The 19,490-nt window shown below is 40.6% G+C and overlaps 1 protein-coding gene across 1 annotated transcript in view; it reads left to right on the plus strand.

Moving 5' to 3' along the window:
* The window catches only part of cfdp1 (craniofacial development protein 1), a 205,033-nt gene that overhangs the window by 22,443 nt on the left and 163,100 nt on the right, over window positions 1-19,490 (plus strand). Inside the window, exon 4 of the mRNA XM_041192551.1 lies at window positions 739-863. Within this exon, the coding sequence (XP_041048485.1) occupies window positions 739-863 (125 nt within the window). The remainder of the gene's footprint in view (window positions 1-738; window positions 864-19,490) is intronic.

The raw sequence follows: 19,490 nt of genomic DNA on the forward strand, positions 1-19,490 counted from the left end.
CTTGAAATGGATGGGTCCATTCTGGCTACTAATGGGAAAGAACCACTTCCATCACCATTTACAAAGTAGGAAAATGTATCAGCAAGAAAGTTACAATGACTGCCTGCAAGGAAAAAAACAGTTGTTACCAACCTAACTGGGAAAAGACCCCTGCTGCCTCCCCAGTGCTGCAATAAATTTCTTGTTTTACTAATTATAATGCTTCTTTAGCATAGGGAGATGGAGGAGAGCTGTCATTAGGAAAATTTCAAGTTCTGTGAAGTTTGTCTTTTGCATGACTTTACATGAAATAGACCCCAAACTTTTCCATTTTTTTAAAAAAAAGTTTATTTTGTTGTAAAGTTTATTATAAGAACAGCTTATTTTTTGTCATTAGCATGGAACTGTTTGTATTTGTAATCTTAAGACTGTATATTAAAATTTCTGTGCAAGTTATAACTACAAACAATAAGTGACTGGGGAAATCACTGTCTGGTGATGTAAGGGAGCTGAATTAACATAAACCATGGAATGTTTTTAATAAACAAACAGAAACGTTATTAATAACTTGGAAAAGGGTCCTCACAGTTGTTGAAAACCTACCAAAGTGATAATATTACCTACCAACTTGGGCAGCAATTGTACTTTAGTATCTGACTTGCAGAACTTGTTTCAGTGGTTTTGTAGTCATTAACTTACAATATTTAGATGGGCAGCAGAAATACATGTAACTTCTTTTCTCATTCCCCCCTTGAATAGGACATATTAGTAGATCAAGGGAAGTTGAGCAAGCCTCAGGACATAGTGAAAGACTCTGAGAAGCCCAAAGCAGCTGGAAAAGTCACAATCACAAAGGTGTTTGATTTTGCTGGAGAAGAAGTCAAGTAAGTGGTTTTGATTTGTCAGTGTTCACATTTCTCTATTCTGGTCAAGAATTTGTAACTTAACAGTAAAGCAAGCCCAAAGCTCTCAAGTGAATTGTTCCTGTCCAGAGTTATTTTTTAAAAAATATTGTTATTAACCAATTGATCTTGTGTGGAGATTCTGGAATCCGAAGCACAATATGATGTTTGGCCACTAACCTAGCCTGGCCCTGTATTTTTAATAGTTGTTGAGGTCAATCAGCCGCTGTCCAGTAAGATTGTCAGGGGTGCCTGTAAAGTTCAGAAAAAAAAGGTGTGTTTTTAAACACTTTGAAGTGTAACAGATTATCTCAAAACATTTGTATAATTAGTTACTTCTGCTTTGCAAAGTCTGTTTTGACTTGAATGTGACGTGAAAGTCATCTAATGTAGGTCATAGTCTTTGCCAGATGACCACGACCTTTTTGATTTTGAAGTTTATTCTCTGGTGGAGTGCTACAAATGACTTTGAGGGTGCTTGATTCAGAAATTGTATCCAAGTCAGCAGAAAGTGTTCAACCCTGGTAAAAACATCTCCCACTTCAGTGAGCACTGACATGTAATATTTCTAAATTATGGGACACAATTTAGCATGTGACATTCCCATGCAAGGGGTGAATTGCACACAGTAATATGGTCTGTTCAAGCAATCATTTCAGCAGGGTTCTGCTGGGAGAGTGTTTTGTGGACAAATTATTAAAAGTGTGGAACACATATCTATCTTTTCGTACTCAGTCAGGCAATCTACTAACTGCCTTAGGCAGTTCATATGTCTTGCAGCTAAAATAACATTATAAGCATAGTTCAATTGTTCTTCAGAATAATAGAGCAGCATTCCTGCTGGAATTCATGGAATGACTCTCGAGCAACTGAGATACAGGTAAAACAAGGATGGCATTTGAAGGCATATCAAAATTAATCTTGCTAAACAGTTATTGGATGCATTATGTATTGTGATCCTGTGACATCAGGAAGATCTCCAGTTTGAATCAATGCCCAGAACATTTAGAGCACCACAGTTGGCCTCATTATCTGTAGCCTAAAGAGGGGAAATCAGATATCTTTCTTGCTAATTGGGGGAGCGAGTTGGTGGGTGAGTAGAGACAGGGGAGAGAAAAGAGGCAACTGAACAAATTGTCGTCATCTTGCACATTAAGTAATCAATGGGCTTTCCACATTTTGATATTTGAAACGAGGGTGGGTAGAACAAGGAGTTGTCAGGAGTCTCGTGTTCTACTTGTTCTCTAGGATGATCCTCGACTTACAGCTGATTTTGGCTGAGCAAAGCACAGTATGGCATGGCTTGATATGGTCAAGACAGATTTTGTGAATGGTGACCAGGCCAGTCATCAGTCAGGCATATTTGAGTATGTACTCACCCTTCCCTCCCTGACATGAGTGTGTAAATATGGGCGGTTATACCAGGTGGCGTAACTAGGAGAAAATGGTTTATTTGTTGGGTATAAAGCAAGAAGTGCTTAAGGTGACATAAGTTAAAATTAAGTAGTTTGAGCGTTATCATTAGTCCTGAGGGATGAGAAAAAGGAGAGCACCTTGACATCTTGGAGGAGGTGATAAACAATGTGGACCATAAGAGCAGGCTGGGGTATGGAAGAGGGTGAGGCACTTGAGGGAAGAGATGAAGAAGTCTGCAGTTCACCTGCGCTTCTGTCAGTGCCAGAATGGCAATACAATGAAATCTGAATGGTTAGAGCCTTGTAGATGAATGAATATTGTGAAGGAATATATGAAATGGGGCAGTGATAGTTGATCTGTAGGGGGCAGCAGTAGGAAAGGCAAATGAGATGGAAAAGAGATTAATCCCTGAGGAGTTTACAAGATGAGGTTGTCAGAAGTGGAGCACAGGGCAGCCAGCAATGGGTCTTGTGTACCTAGCAAAAGATGCCAAGGACAGCACAGAGGGAAGCCATGGGCTCGTTTAAGAGGAATTCGAATCTGGGACAATAGTAGGAAAGAAGGTATGCTTTCGTGAAGTTAAACATACTAACTTATTCCACCGTCAACATCTCTTTTTGTCCTTTTGTCCATGACATCTTTTGGCAATCTCCACCTGTCACTGGCCCTCTATCCAGCTCTACTTGTCTCACACCACACACACACACACACACACACACACACACACACACACACACACACACACCCCCCCCAAACCAGCTTATATTTCACCTCTCTATTTTTCCTTAGTTCTGTTGAAGAGTCATATGGAGTCGAAATGTTAACTGTGTTCCTTTCCGCTGATGCTGTCAGACCTGAGTTTTTTCACGTATTTTTATTTTTGTTTTTGTTTTGGATTTCCAGCATCTACAGTTTTTTGCTTTTCACTCATTTAAGAATTGAGTTATTAAAAATGAATGAAATATTCTGGATGTGGGAAACCAGAGTATAGTATAAGTAAAGAAATCATGGTTATTTGATTTCAAACCACATAAAACTACTTTGTGTGCCCTTAGGGAATCCTGTTCGCTGTTCTTTGTCAATGAGCAAATGGCAGATAACCTTTTAACCCAGGTCATGAAATTGGAATTTATTTTTTTTAAAAAGATTTGGTTGTGTTGTTAGAAAATTGACTTAAATTATAATTTTCTCGTGCTGTTGTAAGATATTCGAGCATATATTATGATTTGCTACCACAAGAGGGTAGCAGCCATCCAACTTTACAGATTCTGTACTCAAAATAAAGGAAATTTGAACATTTTTACTATTAGTGAGCACTTGTAATTTTTCTGTCTAACTAATTAAGACACCATCGGTAATTTTGAGTTCATAACAATGAGTGTAGTGGATTCTGAATTAAGTTGGGAGGCAGCTTCAAACATTTCTGCAGCAATTAGATTTGTGTATATGCCTATATCAGAGATTCCCAAATTTTGTTTGCGTACTCCCTTCCAGACCTACCAGCAGTCCACATAACCAATCAACACACAGGTTTAATATTTTAACCCTTTTAATGCCCAAATGTTATGCAATATGTACAAATTATAATGTATATACTACTTAAACAATAGCTTAATAGTTTTATTCAAAACTAATGTGACAGGTGAGGCTGGTTGTTCAAGAATAGGTGCATAATATTTGGAATGGTAGGTGATAGTTGAGTTTAAGTTCATTTCTACATAAAGGTGCTGCAGATACTTTGATTACTTGTCTTTAGCCTTTGTCCATTTTTCACTATTGTGTCCCGGCAGATATAGTTAGTGTGATACATGCAACCAAAAAAACCTGACTTGGTTCCGCACTCCATTAGACCGGACAGCTGCTGGGCAACTGAAAACACATTGTAATGTATGGTAATTGGAACCGAGGGCTCTCTGCATCACTTTCTCTTGTGTATGTGTCCTCATTGGTACATCCTAAAGTAAATTAATTACTTTATGTAATAATTTCCCACTGAATTTCAAAATTTCATCCTATAATACAAATGCAGTAAATAAGTAAACAAAATAATTAACAAAATCCTGCAAACCCCCAGTGATGAGTTGCATATAACTCAGCTTGGGATATGGTACTATTGAAGGATTCTAGTAACTTTTGACCGCTTAACGCACACAACTGTGTTCATTTGTCAGTTGGACTTGAAGCAATTAGATTTCACTTCTATCTAAACCTAGCATACTCTGAGCCAACTGGTTCCATTCCACTCCAGATCTGACAGAGTGAGGGACATGACATGTCCTCCTGTTATGCTGTGTGCTGCCTGGAAAGCGAATTCCAGTTGTTGGCTAGTAGGAATACATGGCAGTGGGTCTGTTCCTATTTTAAGCATTAAAGCTTACTGGGTAGCTAGTCCATTGAGTTTTTTTTTAAAGTGACTGGCAGTAGAATGCTCATTTGGTTATTTTACTGCTGACAATGCCAATTAAGGTATGCCTTTCCTTTTGAAAACCTGTGTGTGTCGGGCTCAAAAATGGAATGGATTGCCTAGAACAACAGTCAAAATTTGTGCCAGCAAATTCAAGAGGGTAAACATTTAATGTGCTATGATAAGAGCCCGGGAACTGCCCAGTTGGATCACAATAGTTGTTTCTGAACCTGGACATTCCTAATTTTTGCAAAGCAAGTTATTCTTCTGCAGGGGCCTGATAATGAGACGCATCAGTTAATTATCCACAAAATGTGGGGTGATTTATACTGAGTTAATTGGCAGTCTATGCTTGCCATCCGTAAATGCTACATATACACTTTTTACATTATGTTCCCTTTTGTTTGGGTGGTGCAAGCAGGACAGTAGATGGCAACATTCCTCTTGAATTCTGTTTTAACTTGTTTTTAAAATAAGTTATGTCTCACTACACTAACTGAACAGCAATGTTGCTGGGAGTTTATAATCAAATGGCTGAAACATAATTTAGCTGCATGTATCAAAGGAAATGGCTTCCATCACCAAATTTAAAAATTAAAATGCAAGTGCTGGAAATCTGAAACAAGAACAGAAGTGCACAGCAGGCAGGTAACATTTTGAGTAGAACTGAGAGAGAGTTCAACCTAATGTGTCAACGTGTCCTTCCTCACCTGTACAGGTGCTGACTGACCCACTTCCAGCATTTACTGTGTTTGTTTTTGCTTCTGTCAACAGTGTGTTAGCTGCAGTAATTAAATACTTGCTGGTTGCCCTTCATTTTGAAGGGATTGCATCTGAATGTGTGATCGGGCTGCTGGCAGGGTGTTTTGATGGAGTGAGTTAGCTACTTGTTAACTCAGCAGTCATGACCATCGACTTTACAAGACAGCATTACTTTTCAAAAAGCAGAATATTGCAGGTGCTGGATATCTGAAATGAAAAATAAAAACAATGCTGGAAATACTGAGCAGCTAGCAGCATCTGTGGAGAGAAAAATAGAGTCTGTGACCATTCATCAAAACGGGAAAAAGTTAGAGTTTAAATTTCATCTATTTCATCTCTAACTTTTCTTACTTCACATGAAAGGTCACAGACTTAAAACATTGATCTTTGTTTTGGCTAATGTTGTGAAAAAATATGGTGATAGTATTATTGCCTTCTGTGGATTAGCTGTTATCTAAGATGTTTGCTTTTTTAGTAAGCAACTCATCCCACAAATCGTTTTGTGTAGATCTCGAGTAAAGATGACATAAGTTGTGTACCCCTCTTTTCCCACCTTTTTCGTCTCTACTGATTGAAATACATACAGTATGTTAAGGCTAAATATGGCAGTGATTTAGCACCTTCTCCTTTCATGTCAAGGACATGAAATCCTATCCACCTCAGGGTTGATTCCATAAAATTCTCTTCTCTCTGCCAGGTGAAAGACACCTGTGGCAAACACATTGAGCTGTTCTCAAATCAACTTCTTGAGAATATCAGCCCCAGTACTATTTTAAATTTGATTCTAAGTTGGCAAGTGCAATGAGAATCAGACCACAAAGATGGTTGGGATTTGTTTGGGGAAGGGAAAGAAGGGTCACAATGGTTCTGACCTCCTTGACTTAGAGACTAAGGCATTCTGGTAGATGAAGGTTGCCTTTGCAGTTGATTATGCTGTATCTGACAGTGCTTGATACTGAGAATAGATGCCTGGGGTGTCTGTGTATATTGTATACACACACAGTTAATTGGTGGATTTTGTTTTAGCTCTTATGTAGTTGTCTAATAAGAACGGCAGTCTCAGCAGCAGTTCCTCAGCCATCAGCAGGAATGTGTTATGCCTCCCATTGGCAAAAGTCATTTAATCCAATTTTTAATGGTTATTTTCACTTGCAATGTCCGTATTGATAGGTTTTCAATGCTGAACCCCTTTGTGTTCTCTGCAAGTGCTTTTGGAGTTGCTTTTTGTGCATGCCTAGATCGCCCTGTTAGATTTTAAACACACCATGAAGGTAAGTTTTAAAGATATAAAAGGAGGAGAGGGTGTTGGAGAGATGGATGGATTTAGAATTTCAGAGAATGGGGCCTTGGCAACTGAAGGTATGACTGCCAATGATGGTGTGAAGATGGTTGGCTGCCCAAGAGGCCGGAGTCAAAAGAATAAAGAATTCAGGATGGGTCATTAGGTTAGAAGAGTTTACAGAAATAGGGAGGGGTAAGATAATGAATGGATTTAAATAAAAGGGATGAGATTTTTAAATACCTCAAAAAGAAGAGGATTGATTGATGAGTAGAAGTTGGAGTGTCATGGGATATGGCTAGCAAAGTTTTGCATAAGCTGAAGTATATTGAGGCCAGTGTGAATTGCAGTAGTTGAGTTTAGATGTGCCAAAGATGTGGATGAGAGTTCCAGTAGCAAAGGGCTGAAACAAGATTGGAGGTAGGTGACGTTAGAGGTAGAAGTAGGTGGTCTTCGTGGTGGAGTGAGGTAGGGTTAGAGACAAAGGCTGATGTGAACAATCCTAGAGTTTGTGCCCCATTGTCATGAAATTCTTTTGGAAATGAGGTTTCTAATATTATAGATATACAAAAAAAAAAATCATTACATTGATATAGATAAGCATTTCTTGTATTTAAAATATACCCTAACATTATGTTGCCGCTTTGAGAGACCTAGAGCTTGATTACGGTGGTGTCCCAGATTGAATGCTGTTAGCTGAAGAAACTCAATGAAATTAACAATTAATTTTCTGTCAACTTCTGTGTCTACAACTCTCAGATTATTTTCATGATTGACAACAAGACTGACAATACAGAGCCAAGCAGGACTTGCTACTTGTCAGCCTCTTAGCTGAAGGACAAGACTAGAATGGACCTATTAATAAAGAGAGTTATGGCCATTTGAATTTGTATAACATCATTCAAGTAATGTAGAGCTTGAACCTATTAGGTAATGTAAAACAACGACGTTTGAAATGTTCTTTTTGTTCAACTTCTCTGCAACTTTACAAAAATTATTTGATGTTGTTTAGCAAATGCAGCATGTTACTTCTGTAACAAGTGAAGTTTTGACATTTTGGCATTGTTTAATTTTATATATTGTTGCAATTCGTGTCCTCTTTTGAGAAAGAACTTAAAAGCACCAGCAAAGAGAATGGGAGCATCTGGAAGAGATGTACCATTTGTTTCAACTTTGGTGGGAGCTGCTGAATGCAAGCTTTGAATTTAAACGCATTCATTTAAGCAGAACATTTCAGTAAGACCGAGTTTCGTGTTAGAGGTACTTGCTGAAGAGAAAACAGATTTTTTTAATCTTATCTTTGGTTATATATTTCTTGCTGCTTATTTAAGAACTGACACCCAACAAACATCGGCCTTTCAATATGGTATTGTAGGTAAGAACTATTTTGAAAGATGCTGTAATTTTTACTTGGATTATTGCACTTTATACCAGTAACCATGAAGGAAACTTGGGAGGAACTATTAGGCAAATATTAATACTTAAAGCTATCTTAGATAAACTATTGGAGTTTTTTTAACTTTGTGCAATGCAAGCCAGATAAACGTGGGGTTCTCTCTCTTTTGCCAGTTTGATATTGTAGCTGGCAGCGATGTGTTGGCCTCACTGAAATCACCTCTGGCTGAATGTAGCTTGCTAACTCCTGACCCTAACTGAGAGAGCGAGAAACAGACATGCTTGTAACTGTGTAATCTCTGACTCCCGACGAGTGACTTTGTGGAAGATCTGTTCAAGATTTTAAAATTTCATCTCGTCTAAAGGATCACAGATCCACAATTATCCCATTGCAGATTTCTTGGAGATTGAATGCAAGTTTTGCTGTCAAGTCATTTCATACTTACCAATAAGACAAAAAAAAATTTAAACTTGGCTAGATAAAACTTTTGGATTCCCATTTCTCTACTGGCTACTCTGGATTGGTGCAAAACATCTGTATTTGCTATGATACAGATAAATTGTTGGACTAGGAACTGTTAAAAGATCCAAATGGCTTCCTGGTCTGTCAATATCAAGAGTTGCCTTGGACTCAATATGTTAGGTGGTTAATTGATCTATCCTTGCTTTCAACAAACATAATTTACATTTTATCCTCCAAAGGTGATACTTTTTTGGTTCATTAGTACTAAAGAATTGTAAATAAAAGCCTTTTTGTCTTTTATCCCACCAGTCTGGATGGTTTTCAGCAAAGGTCACAGATGAAAGGCTAGCTGTGGTTTTGTCCTAATGTAAGTTTAGAATTAACAAGTCAAGGAATAAAGTAAAATTACCTACCTTTTCATGTGCTTTTAATCCTTTGAAGTTTTTTATTCACATATAATTTTGACTCCTTCCCATTATTTCTTCAGGTGACTGGATTTTGAATTTGTATTTTGAAAAACTATACGTTCATTCACTTTGAAACATGATTAACCCTAGAACAAAAACAGAATTACCTGGAAAAACTCAGCAGGTCTGGCAGCATCAGCGGAGAAGAAAAGCGTTGACGTTTCGAGTCCTCATGACCCTTCAACAGAACTAGGTGAATCCAAGGAAGGGGTGAAATATAAGCTTATATTTCACCCCTTCCTTGGATTCACCTAGTTCTGTTGAAGGGTCATGAGGACTCGAAACGTCAACGCTTTTCTTCTCCGCTGATGCTGCCAGACCTGCTGATTTTTTCCAGGTAATTCTGTTTTTGTTTTGGATTTCCAGCATCCGCAGTTTTTTTGTTTTTATTAACCCTGGAAGCTGCATTTGTTAAAATGATAGAGTGCTGGTTTGTGTCTGTGGTTTTTACACAGTACAAAAGATAGATGGGAAAGAAGATGGGATAATTCAGTTGTCAAGAGCAAACGCAATTGTGTGGAGGATTATTGTCCCTCTTGGATTTGAACTGAGCTAAATTGCCCTTAAAACAGAAATTACTGTAGGCATTGTTGTAGTGGGACTGAGACAGGATTAAACCTTTTAAAGATGTGCTGTTTAGTGGCTGTAACTGCCTTTTGTGAGTTTTGCCGTCTCCCCACCTGACTGCAGTCAGGCTCCATGTGCTTGTGTGCTAGCACCACAAAAATGCTCTGAATTATTGGCCATAAGTTGCTAATTTTGCTTGTTTGGATGCTATGAAGATTGAACAATGTTATTTTATTTTGACATTGGGCAGGTATTCTGTATCTAACTGTGTGTTGCTTGACCAAGCAAGGTTAGCTACGACAAAAACAGAAACAGAAATACCTGGAAAAACTCAGCAGGTCTGGCAGCATCGGCGGAGGAGAGCACAGTTGACGTTTTGAGTCCTCATGACCCTGCAATAGAACTGAAGTTCTGCTACCATTGGATCCCCAAGTGTTCCACTTCCCAACAGTACTGTAGATGTTGGTGTGGAAGCCTCTCAAAATCCCTCAAAAAATGGGGGTTAACTTTTACGCTGAGTAAGTGAACCATGGGTGTGGGTGGTTGCCATCTTTGTTGTTTGCCTTGCAGGGCCTGCTCTGTGTGCTATGTTTTAAACTCCCACACACCTTCACAATACAGCCCGTATCGCTTGCTTGATCTCTTGTACTAGTTGTAAGGTACTGGTAAATAAACATGCATCTGTGGGGCAATTAATGTGCATATAGCATGTAGTGACTGAAAAGGGAGGAATTGACTTATCTGCAGAGTATGTGTAAAAACTTGATTCTTGGGTCTGATTAAAATGGGATCATCTTGTTTGCTGGGTTGGCTTATATGCTGCAACTTATGGTAATTTTTCCATTGCAATTGTTTATTGTTACAAAAAGTGGAAATGCTCGAAATATGCAGGGGTTCAACAACATCTAAAAGAGAAAATCAAATAAGACCCTTTCATTAGGTTTCATTTGAAACAATACTATCTTCTCTTTCAGATGCTGGCTGATCCATTGTGCATTTTCTGTTTCAGATTTCCAGCATTTGTGATTTTTCTTTAATATCAATAGAGGATAAACCTCAGTTAAACAAAGACATAAGGTAAATACCTATCTTTACATTCATTTGTGCTTCATATTTGATAATGTTTAGATCTAACCATCCAATAGGGGATCATGAGACACTGACTATTTTGAAGTCCCTCGTAATTCAACATTCTTTTCCCTCTCCTGTCCACAATAGCATTCCCCTGATGCTCATTGTTAGAAAAAAATTCTTCTTTTTTTGTTGCCATTGGTTCTTTTATTTGTAATTAGGTGAGTTATTACGGATATGTTATCTCTTCCACTCCTGAGTGTTTTCTTGTCCTTGAGAGAAATCTTTTTGGTCAGTCCAAATTTGTTTTGAGCCTGTCAGTGGGTGTGGAAAGTTGAGGACCATGTACCCTGTTGTGGGTGTTTGTAGAAACAGGTGGTCACCTCCTTTTGTCTGTCTTGTTATTTAGCGAAGTGCAATTCCAAAACAAGTGGAATGTTTGTTTTAAACAGTAAATTTTTTGGAGCATTGAGACGAATCATGAGTTGGAACACTTCAATCATTTCTGTGACTTTTTGTTTCATTCAGTTCCTAAGCTCATCTATTCTTTTAAAAAGTACCTGGATCTGCACCTTAAGTGGTGTAAGCTGCAGGGCTATGGGCCAGCTGCAGGAAGGTAGGATTAGAAAGGGCACCTGGGTGTCCTCGGGCTGGCATGGACAAGATGGGCCAAATGGCCTCCTTCTGTGCTGTAACTTTTCTATGGTTCTATTTACCACCACCTATCATGGTGGTCATGTGATACTGTGATAATGGAGTCATTGACTAACTGCAATCAATCTCTGTCAATTGGTTTGCAGCGGATCCAGAGAGGAAGCAAGGAAAAGGCCAGTGGTGGATAGCTTTGCAGCAAATCCAGAGAGGAAGCAAAGAAAAGGCCAGCCGTGGATAGCTTTGGGAACTATAGGTCCAAATTAATTTGTCTCCACTCAAGTTTGCCACTCAGTGGAATCTCAAACTTGGGTGACAAGAAATTCAACATGGGCCAAGTTATCAACCATTTCCACCAGTGGAATAGCAAAAGCTATAGAACAATGATTAGCCAAAATTCCTCAGTGATTGATCGAACTTTTGTTTGATGCTGGCAAAAGAAATAATACTGAACTCGGGTCATGTGACTGTGCTGACCAATCAGAGCAGAGTGATTGGACATAAGCGCACACAAATTTCTCTGAAGCGATGTGCATACTTGCCGGCATGGCGAAAATCTGAGAGAAAGCTGTGTCAGTTTGGGGAGAAAGTGAAGCTAATAAAGCAAGTGGAAAAATGTGGCATGAAGCAAAATGCAGATATCATGAAAGAGTGCGAGATTCCGCTATCAAGTTTTATCCACTATTCTAAAAGCTAATGAGAACATCTTGGAACAAACGGGTATTCACTCCAGCAAGGAAAAGGATGAGAATAGCTACCTATCCTGACGTCGAAGAAGCTCTGCTAATGTAGTTCAAGGTAGCCTTAACAGAGAATGGTCCCATCTCCAGCCCATTTCCGGGCTGGACTGATTTGAGACAAGGTATGACATCGTCTTCGGCTCAGTAAGCGGTGAGGATGTTGCCATTATGGCAGCGGTGACAGCTGATTGATTCCAAAATGGTCTTATCCACAACTTAAACAAGTATGCATGAAGAGACGTTTTGGATGGTGAAGGAAGTCACAATCGCAAACTGCACCAATCACACTGTGTTCAAACAGGTGCAGCTGCGAATGAGGAAGAGCAGGGTGATGCGAAATAACCCAATGACTAGGCATTTTATGCTCTTCATATGGAGATTCTGGCAGAGACAACCATGGAAGCTTACGTGGAGTTGAGTGATGTCATATGATGCATGATGGAACTGACAGATTATGTCATGGTAGGTGCATTATGTTCTTCAGTCGAGGAGGCCAATGACCCTGGAGATTCCAATGAGTGTTTGCCTGGCCAATACTGTGAAAGGCGTAGAGATGCTCCAAAGTTTTCATGCTGTAGTGCAAAATCTAGAAACATGTTTGACTGTATTAACAACATGGCAGACTGTATCAGTCTGAAACGCTAAGCAGAGAAAGATTAGAGTTTTTCCAGTGCTAAATTCTGGCCTTTTTCAAGGCCAGCAAAATGTAAAGTATGTAATGTTATGAAAGCCAGACTTACCTTGGAGGCAAGAGCAGAAGTTGGGAATTCCAAGTCCTGACAGACTTCAGAGTTTTCGCACATGCGCAGGGACCGGAATTTATGCCCAGCATGCCTGTGCAGAAAGGGAAAACAATGTGAAAACCAGAATCATGTGAGCAGGAATGGAGTGCCATTGAGGATAAGAGAAAGGTCCCAGTTAAGTTAAAAGCGAGGAGAAGAGAAAGATCCTCCAAGCAGGAAAAGGGCTGTGGTTAGCACACTTTTTTAAGCAACGAGGGCTCAGAAGAGGCCTGGCAATTAAATAGGGCTTGGGCAAAGTCCTGAAGATCCAAGAAGGCAGCAGAAGGCTAGTGACTCTGTGCTACGGCCCTTGGGTGAAGGTACAGTACTCCTTTAGAGCAGTAGTTTTCTGCTCAGTGCAGTCAAAGCTGTTGAGTTGATGCTCAAGTGCAAACTGGGAAACCCAGGAATCTCGGGAGTCAACATTGAAACCCAGCAAGGTTGGCTGTCTTTGATGCCGTTAGAGTTAGAGTGACTTTTGGAGAGAGTTCCTAGGTTAGATCTTTGAAGCCAAAGACTGGAATCCCTTGAATGAGAGAGAGAGAGAGTTTCTGTGAGATTGGTTGACTTGGTGTTGACAGACACCTTGGTCACATTGTGCAGTGTGGTGTGTTCGACCACAGTTTGCCTGTTAATTCACATGTACCTCATTTACCCTGAATGTTAGCATATAAGACAGATATTGTAAATTGTTTTATATTTCTGTCTTGGCTAATAAAGTTTATTTTTGTTTATTCAAAACCTGGGAAACCTTGTGGCTTTATTCTCTGAGCGAGTGTCTTGAATCTCAAACTTTATCTAGTTTAAACAAAATGTTATTGTCCCTAAACAAAAACAGAATTACCTGGAAAAACTCAGCAGGTCTGGCAGCATCGGCGGAGAAGAAAAGAGTTGACGCTTCGAGTCCTCATGACCCTTCAACAGAACTGAGTGAATATTAGGAGAAGGGTGAAATATAAGCTGGTTTAAGGTGGGGCAGGGGGGGAGAGAAGTGGGGGGGAGGTGGTGTGGTTGTAGGGACAAGCAAGCAGTGATAGGAGCAGATAATCAAAAGATGTCACAGACAAAAGAACAAAAGAACACAGGCGTTAAAAGTGGCAATATTATCTAAACGAATGTGCTAATTAAGAATGGATGGTAGGGCACTCAAGGTACAGCTCTAGTGGGGGTGAGGTGGAAAGGCTAGCAGGGCATAAAAGATTTAAAAATAATGGAAATAGGTGGGAAAAGAAAAATCTATATAAATTATTGGAAAAAACAAAAGGAAGGGGGAAGAAACAGAAAGAGGGTGGGGATGGAGGAAGGAGTTCAAGATTTAAAGTTGTTGAATTCAATATTCAGTCCGGAAGACTGTAAGGTGCCTGGTTGGAAGATGAGGTGCTGTTCCTCCAGTTTGCGTTGGGTTTCACTGGAACAATGCAGCAAGCCAAGGACAGACATGTAGGCAAGAGAGCAGGGTGGAGTGTTAAAATGGCAAGTGACAGGGAGGTTTGGACCATTCTTGCGGACAGACTGCAGGTGTTCTGCAAAGCGATCGCCCAGTTTACATTTGGTTTCTCCAATGTAGAGGAGACTGCATTGGGAGCAACGAATGCAGTAGACTAAGTTGGGGGAAATGCAAGTGAAATGCTGCTTCGCTTGAAAGGAGTGTTTGGGCCCTTGGACGGTGAGGAGAGAGGAAGTGAAAGGGCAGGTGTTGCATCTTTTGCGTGGGCATAAGTGCCATAGGTAGGGGTTGGGGAGTAGTGGGTGATGGAGGAGTGGACCAGGGTGTCCCAGAGGGAATGATCCCTACGGAATGCCGCCGGGGGGTGAAGGGAAGATGTGTTTGGTGGTGGCATCATGCTGGAGTTGGCGGAAATGGTGGAGGATGATCCTTTGAATGCGGAGGCTGGTGGGGTGATAAGTGAGGAAATGGGGATCCTATCATGTTTCTGGGAGGGAGGAGAAGGCGTGAGGGCGGATGCGCGGGAGATGGGCCGGACACGGTTGAGGGCCCTGTCAATGACCATGGGTGGAAAACCTCGGTTAAGGAAGAAGGAGGACATGTCAGAGGAACTGTTTTTGAAGGTAGCATCATCAGAACAGATGCGACAGAGGCGAAGGAACTGAGAGAATGGGATGGAGTCCTTACAGGAAGTGGGGTGTGAGGAGCTGTAGTCGAGGTAGCTGTGGGAGTCGGTAGACTTGTAATGGATATTGGTGGACAGTCTATCACCAGAGAGGTCAAGGAAGGGAAGGGAAATGTCAAAGATGGACCATGTGAAAATGTTGGAGGGGTGGAGATTGGAAGCAAAATTAATAAATTTTTCCAAGTCCCGGCGAGAGCATGAAGCAGCACCGAAGTAATCATCGATGTACCGGAGAAAAAGTTGTGGGAGGAGGCTGGAGTAGGACTGGAACAAGGAATGTTCCACATACCCCATAAAGAGACAGGCATAGCTGGGGCCCATGCGGGTACCCATAGCCACACCTTTTATTTGGAGGAAGTGAGAGGAGTTGAAGGAGAAATTGTTCAGTGTGAGAACAAGTTCAGCCAGACGGAGGAGAGTAGTGGTGGATGGGGATTGTTCCAGCCTCTGTTCGAGGAAGAAGCTAAGGGCCCTCAGACGATCCTGGTGGGGGATGGAGGTGTAGAGGGATTGGACGTCCATGGTGAAGAGGAAGCGGTTGGGGCCAGGGAACTGGAAATTGTTGATGTGACGTAAGATGTCAGAGGAATCACGGATGTAGGTGGGAAGGGACTGGACAAGGGGAGAGAGAAGGGAGTCAAGATAACGAGAAATGAGTTCTTTGGGGCAGGAGCAAGCTGACACGATCGGTCTACTGGGACAGTGCTGTTTGTGGATTTTGGGTAGGAGGTAGAAGCAGGCCGTCCGAGGTTGGGAGACTATCAGGTTGGAAGCTGTGGGAGGAAGATCTCCAGAGGAAATGAGGTCAGTGACAGTCCTGGAAACACTTGTTATTGTCCCTAACTGGAACTGAGCAAAAACCGGGGTATCTGGCCTAGGATCATAACAGCGTCAACACAAGATTTTTTCACTTATTTTAACTTTCTTAACTTTTATTTGGCATTTGAATTTGAAAAACAAAGTAATACAACAAGAATTAGAGTTTGTAGGCATGTTGGGTCACCTAGAGGTGTACTCATGTGGCAAACTGGGCCTCCTCGGCTAGCATGAAGCTCTGCTTAACCCGAATTTGAAGTCTGCTCCCCTGGGATTTGACTTATTGAGTGTTCACTATATTTGCTGCGTATTACTCATATACTATATCCCAAATTATTATTTTCTAGGAGAAATCTATCTTCTTTGCATTTAAATAAACCAATGTTATCTGCTGACACTGCCTCTTTAGGGAGTGAGTTCTACAGATTAATCATTTGCTCACTGATGTGAAGTGCATCGCAATTGCACTCTAATTTGAATACCTCTGTCCACATTAGGGCAGAAATATTTTGTGACCTGTCACTTCTTCAAGTATTTTCTTCTCTTCAGTGCAACCTGCCTTCTTAACCCAACCTCCACTGCCTTGGCCACCCTGAAGTCTGACAAGTATGAAGATCTCATGGATATTTTTGACACAAAGGTTGACACCGTCCATTTAGCTGCTTTTGCCACTTCCTTTTTATCTGGCCCACTAAACCAAAAGTCCCCTCGGGTTCCTTTCCTGCCCTAGCTCACATTTCTCATCTTTCACTAGATTTCTCCCTATCTCCCATTGTGCTCTCTGAGTTCAACTTCTCTGAGTTCAACTTCTCCACAAGACCCACTTCCTGCTCCTTTGACCCTCTTCCCACCAAGCTGTTGACCACTCGGCTCCTCTTTCTGGCTCTCATATTAGCTGATGTGTTGATGGTTCCTTCTCTTCGGGTGCTGTTCCACTCCTGTTCAAACCTATTGCTTTTACCCCTCAAAAAATCCACCCATGAACCCTCTGTCCTTACAAACTTCTACCCCATCTCCAACCTCCCTTTCCTTTCAGATTCGGGAGTGTGTTGTCACCTTATTTTTAAAGAAATCTAAGAAATAGGGAGTAGGCCGTATGGCCCCTCAAACCTGCTCTGCCATTCAATAAGATCATGGCTGATCTGATAGTGAGCTCAACTCCACTTTCCTGCCTAAACCCGCCCTGTTACAGTATTGAAACTGCCCTTATAAGAGTCACAGTTTATTCTCTATGGAACTGTGACCATGTTAAGCTACCCTTCCTCATCTTTCTCGGCCAGTCTGCAGCCTTCAACACGATCGATCATGTCACTCTTCTCAAACACCCCTCTTCAATCATCTAGAAAAGTGGGACTGCTTTTGCCCGATTCCTTTCTTATCTATCCAGTTTTAACCAGATTTACCTGGAAGGGCTTCTCTCCACATTCCCACACTACTGCTTTTGCTGTAGCCCCAAGAATTTATCATTGATCTCTTCAGTTTCTCTTCTGCAGGTACATGCTGCCCCTTGTCAGCATCATATGAAAATGTGATTTTGGAATTTGCTTGTACACTGATGACATTTGATTATATCTCACCACCACCTCTCTTCCCCTCCGTTGTCTGCTTTGTTACACTCTTTATCTGACATCGAATGAGCAGGAATTTTCTCCAGGTTGGGAAGACAAGTATTCATTGCATTCGACCTCTGCCAAAAACACCATTCCCTGGCCACTAATTTCATTCCTTCTCAAGTGATCATTGTCTGATGCTGAACCAGACTGTTCACAGCCTTGGTGTTAGACCCCCGAGATGAACTTCTGCCCCATAACAGACTTGTCAATTTCTACTTCTACAATGTTGCCCAGCTCCCCCACTACCTCAGCTCATCTGCTAAAACCCTTACCCCTGCCTTTGTGACCTTTAGATTTGTTTATTCCCTCCTGGCCTCCCTCACTTCCACTCTGTACTTGTGCTCATCTAAAACCCTGCTAAACTTCATCCGTCACCTCTGTGTTTGCTGACCCGCGTTCGCTCCTGGTCTGGCAGTGTCTCAATTTTAAAATTATCATTCTTGTTTGTAAATCCCTCTAAGGCCTTGTCCTTCCCTATCTCTTTAAACACCGCCAACTTTGAGATCTCTGTGGTCCTCCAGTTCCAGCCTCTTGCACATCCTCAATTTTAATTGCACCATCATTGGCTGCCACGCTTTCACTGCTGAGGCCCTACGCTTCTCCATTCCTTTACGTCTTTCCCCTCCTTTATGATGTTTCTTAAAACCTACCTCTCTGATCAAACTTTTGGGCATTATCCTAATGTTTCCTTCTGAGGCTCACTGTCAAATTTTAATTAATAACATTCTTGTGAAGTGCCTTGGGATGTTTTGCTACATTTATGGCACAATCTAAATGCATTACCTTTGTTACAATCCCGAAGATATCGGGCCCTTCAAAACTGTGTTGCAGCTCATTGATTTTTGTATTCCTGTCTGCTGGAGTTATGCTGGGAACTGGTGCACCTTTGGCAGAAAATCTTAGCTGCTATGTTTTATTAAATTATTTCAATTTCATAAATGTAGCAACCGTTGCCTCCTGTCTTTGCCCATACAGATTTACTGCCATGTAGCTTGCATGGTTGTCAGAGGCAGTATAATGTCTGCAAGTGCTGAAGTCGATCAGCATCACAAATGAGGCATTGTTCCAGAAGACAGTTATGGTGCCGTAAGAAGTCTCTGACTGAGAACATGATGGCTTTCAGAAAGTCTATAAATGAAACATAAAATGTTTGATTGACAGGTTGTGAAATGCAGTTGTGGTTCCCTTGTGAATATTGAGATTGAAGGACTTCCCTTGGGGCCGGGGTGGAGATGTAAGTGATCACTTATTGAATCATTGATCAATCCAGAGGTCTCTGAGCACTGGGTTAGGTTACATAGTTCATAAATAATGTAATAAATTCATATGGCTCTGACATTTCCCACGAAACCTATCAGAACCAGCTGAAGCAATGAAAGATAGCTCTTATGCTTAAGATGCAATCATCTTTTAGAATGAAGTCAATAAGGTTTGTACAATAGAAGACACTTCTAGCCATCTTTCTGATTTTCCTTTTTTTTTTACTTTTTGACCAAATATTTGTCTTGGTTGTTGCAAACCTTAGGATTCAATGTGTATAACACACGTTTTCCACATTGGTAAATTAGTCAAAAATCAATGGCTGCATGTAGCATTTTAATGTGTTCAGTAAAAAAATCGTGATTAAGTGCTGTAATAAGTATAGACTGCATTTGTTGGATGAAACTAACCCATGTTGTTCGACAGTTAATATATCAGAAAAGATGCAGCTGAATGGGGAAAATCATCTGCCTGTTTATTTAAAAAAAAGGTTAAAAGCAGCATCTAGAACTGCAGCTAGGATTTAGTGTTCTGAGTGTTTTGACATTTTAGCATTTATTGAAGTATTCTCACTCCATGGACACAGTTCACCTTTTAACTTATTAAATAATGCAATATTTTTATATTCTCAAACTTTTAATCTGTTATGCAGCTCTGTTCCATTTAAGTCTTTGTCATAGAAGGGTTGTACAAATTATTTCCCTTGAGTGTATTAAACACTCAAATGGAAATTTGTAACGAGAGGAAATTTTGAAGAAAAATAGTAACGTTCAAAAACACAGTTCTTATTG

Source organism: Carcharodon carcharias, chromosome 7, assembly GCF_017639515.1.
Source record: "Carcharodon carcharias isolate sCarCar2 chromosome 7, sCarCar2.pri, whole genome shotgun sequence".
NCBI lineage: Eukaryota > Metazoa > Chordata > Chondrichthyes > Lamniformes > Lamnidae > Carcharodon > Carcharodon carcharias.